Below are 1,574 nucleotides of genomic sequence, written 5' to 3'. Positions count from 1 at the left end.
GCAGGTAGGTGAGCTAAGAATTTCTTACTGCTGTGCCTTATGTGCTCTGATCTTCAAAGGCACGAAGAAGAGTCTTAGCACTGTGAGAAAAACAAGGCAGTCCATTTCCTCCTCTGAGACTGGTAACTGCAGGAGAGAGGGATTTAATCATTTAGCCATAGTTCCCATCTCATTTCTCTCTGGTCTTCAAAATGACTTAAAGTGCAGACAGTCCTTGTGTCCAGCTGTGGTTGATGTGTTTTGGTGTGTTCTCTTCACACAGATTGAGAAGTTGCAAAATCAAATTGAAAAAGAGAAGCAAAGCAATCAAGATTTGGAAACCTTGAGTGAGGAGCTGATAAAAGATAAAGAGCAGCTACAAGTTGTCATGGAGACTCTAAAAGCCGACAAAGACAGACAGGTGTGAATTTCTCAATGTAATATAACAACATGTGCTCAGTAATTCAGTGATGCCATTTACAGCATCTGGTTCTCTCAGGGAGATATGGCAATTTGAGAGCTGTTAAGTGCAGGTTGAACTTGTTCAAATCTAGGTTAAAATCTTCTTCAAGTCTTAAAGCCCAACGTGTTTTGCTGATTCCTGCTCTTATTACTATAAGGGGATCTTCAGGCTATTATATGAACATGCCCCCTTGAGTGAAAAAGCCCTTGAATCTTACTCAGTGGAATACCAACTGGTTTTAGGATGCGCAAATAAATCCCCATTTGGTTGCTGAAGGTGGTCTTCCATCACCAGTATGGCATGGTTGGTTTGGTTGATTGAGGTTCGTAGGCACTCAGCCTTTTTGCTTTATTTAAAAGAGATGCTGAGAAAGTACTTGTCTTCTGGATTGACATTTTAATTGCCCGTCAGCTTTTACCACTGTGCTGCAGTTCATGTGCAATGCCTGAAAACTCTCTTATTACAGGTTTGTGCAAGTATCATCTGTACTGATTTGACAAATTAAAAAAACACAGGCACAGATCATTAGAGACTGGTCTGAATATTCTCAACATGTATTAAAATCTACTCTTAAGTTTTTGTGAGGTGAAAATGAAATAGCGAAATGTCTAATTTGTGTAGTTCTTTTCATCTTAAAGAATTTTTACCGAGACTTGTCCCTGGGAAACTGCACTTTACCAACAGAGTCTTATATTTTTGTTAGAACAAATACAGACTTTCTGTGGCAGGAATTAATAGGAGGTTTGAAGGTAGGGCAGGAAGTAAAACCAGAAATATTCCCAGTTGTTAAAAAAGAGTAGTTTGTGGTTTTTTCAAGTCTAGGCCCTTTTGATTTGTGTGGATGTTGTCTAGCATAAGAATCAAATGCAAATTGCAGTCTAAATTACAATTGCATCAGCTGAAATTTGACCAGTGGGTAAGTGTACTGTCCTTACAGGAAGTGTGTCTTTAATGACATCTGTAACTGCTCTACATTTTCAAGTATTGTGAGGTTCCTGGCACCTTACCAGAGATAATTTCAGTCTTCAGGTCCCCAAGATGAACGTAAACCTGGATTGAAAGATACCCTCTATTAAGAATGATTTGTAACAAAGCATCTTCACCAAGGTGTTCTCTGAAGGTCCTCTGTCTG

General features: G+C 39.1%; 1 protein-coding gene across 3 annotated transcripts in view; it reads left to right on the top strand.

The window, feature by feature from the left end:
- The window catches only part of CCDC88C (coiled-coil domain containing 88C), a 95,716-nt gene that overhangs the window by 66,718 nt on the left and 27,424 nt on the right, over window positions 1–1,574 (top strand). For all 3 annotated transcript variants that reach the window (XM_014311858.2, XM_031066167.1, XM_031066166.1), the window contains exon 14: window positions 263–400. In XM_014311858.2, the coding sequence (XP_014167333.1) occupies window positions 263–400 (138 nt within the window). The remainder of the gene's footprint in view (window positions 1–262; window positions 401–1,574) is intronic.

This window comes from Geospiza fortis, unplaced genomic scaffold (assembly GCF_000277835.1).
Source record: "Geospiza fortis unplaced genomic scaffold, GeoFor_1.0 scaffold23, whole genome shotgun sequence".
NCBI classification, from domain to species: domain Eukaryota; kingdom Metazoa; phylum Chordata; class Aves; order Passeriformes; family Thraupidae; genus Geospiza; species Geospiza fortis.
The sequence above is the reverse complement of the archived record's forward strand: the minus strand, read 5'-3'. Positions and strand labels throughout refer to the sequence as shown.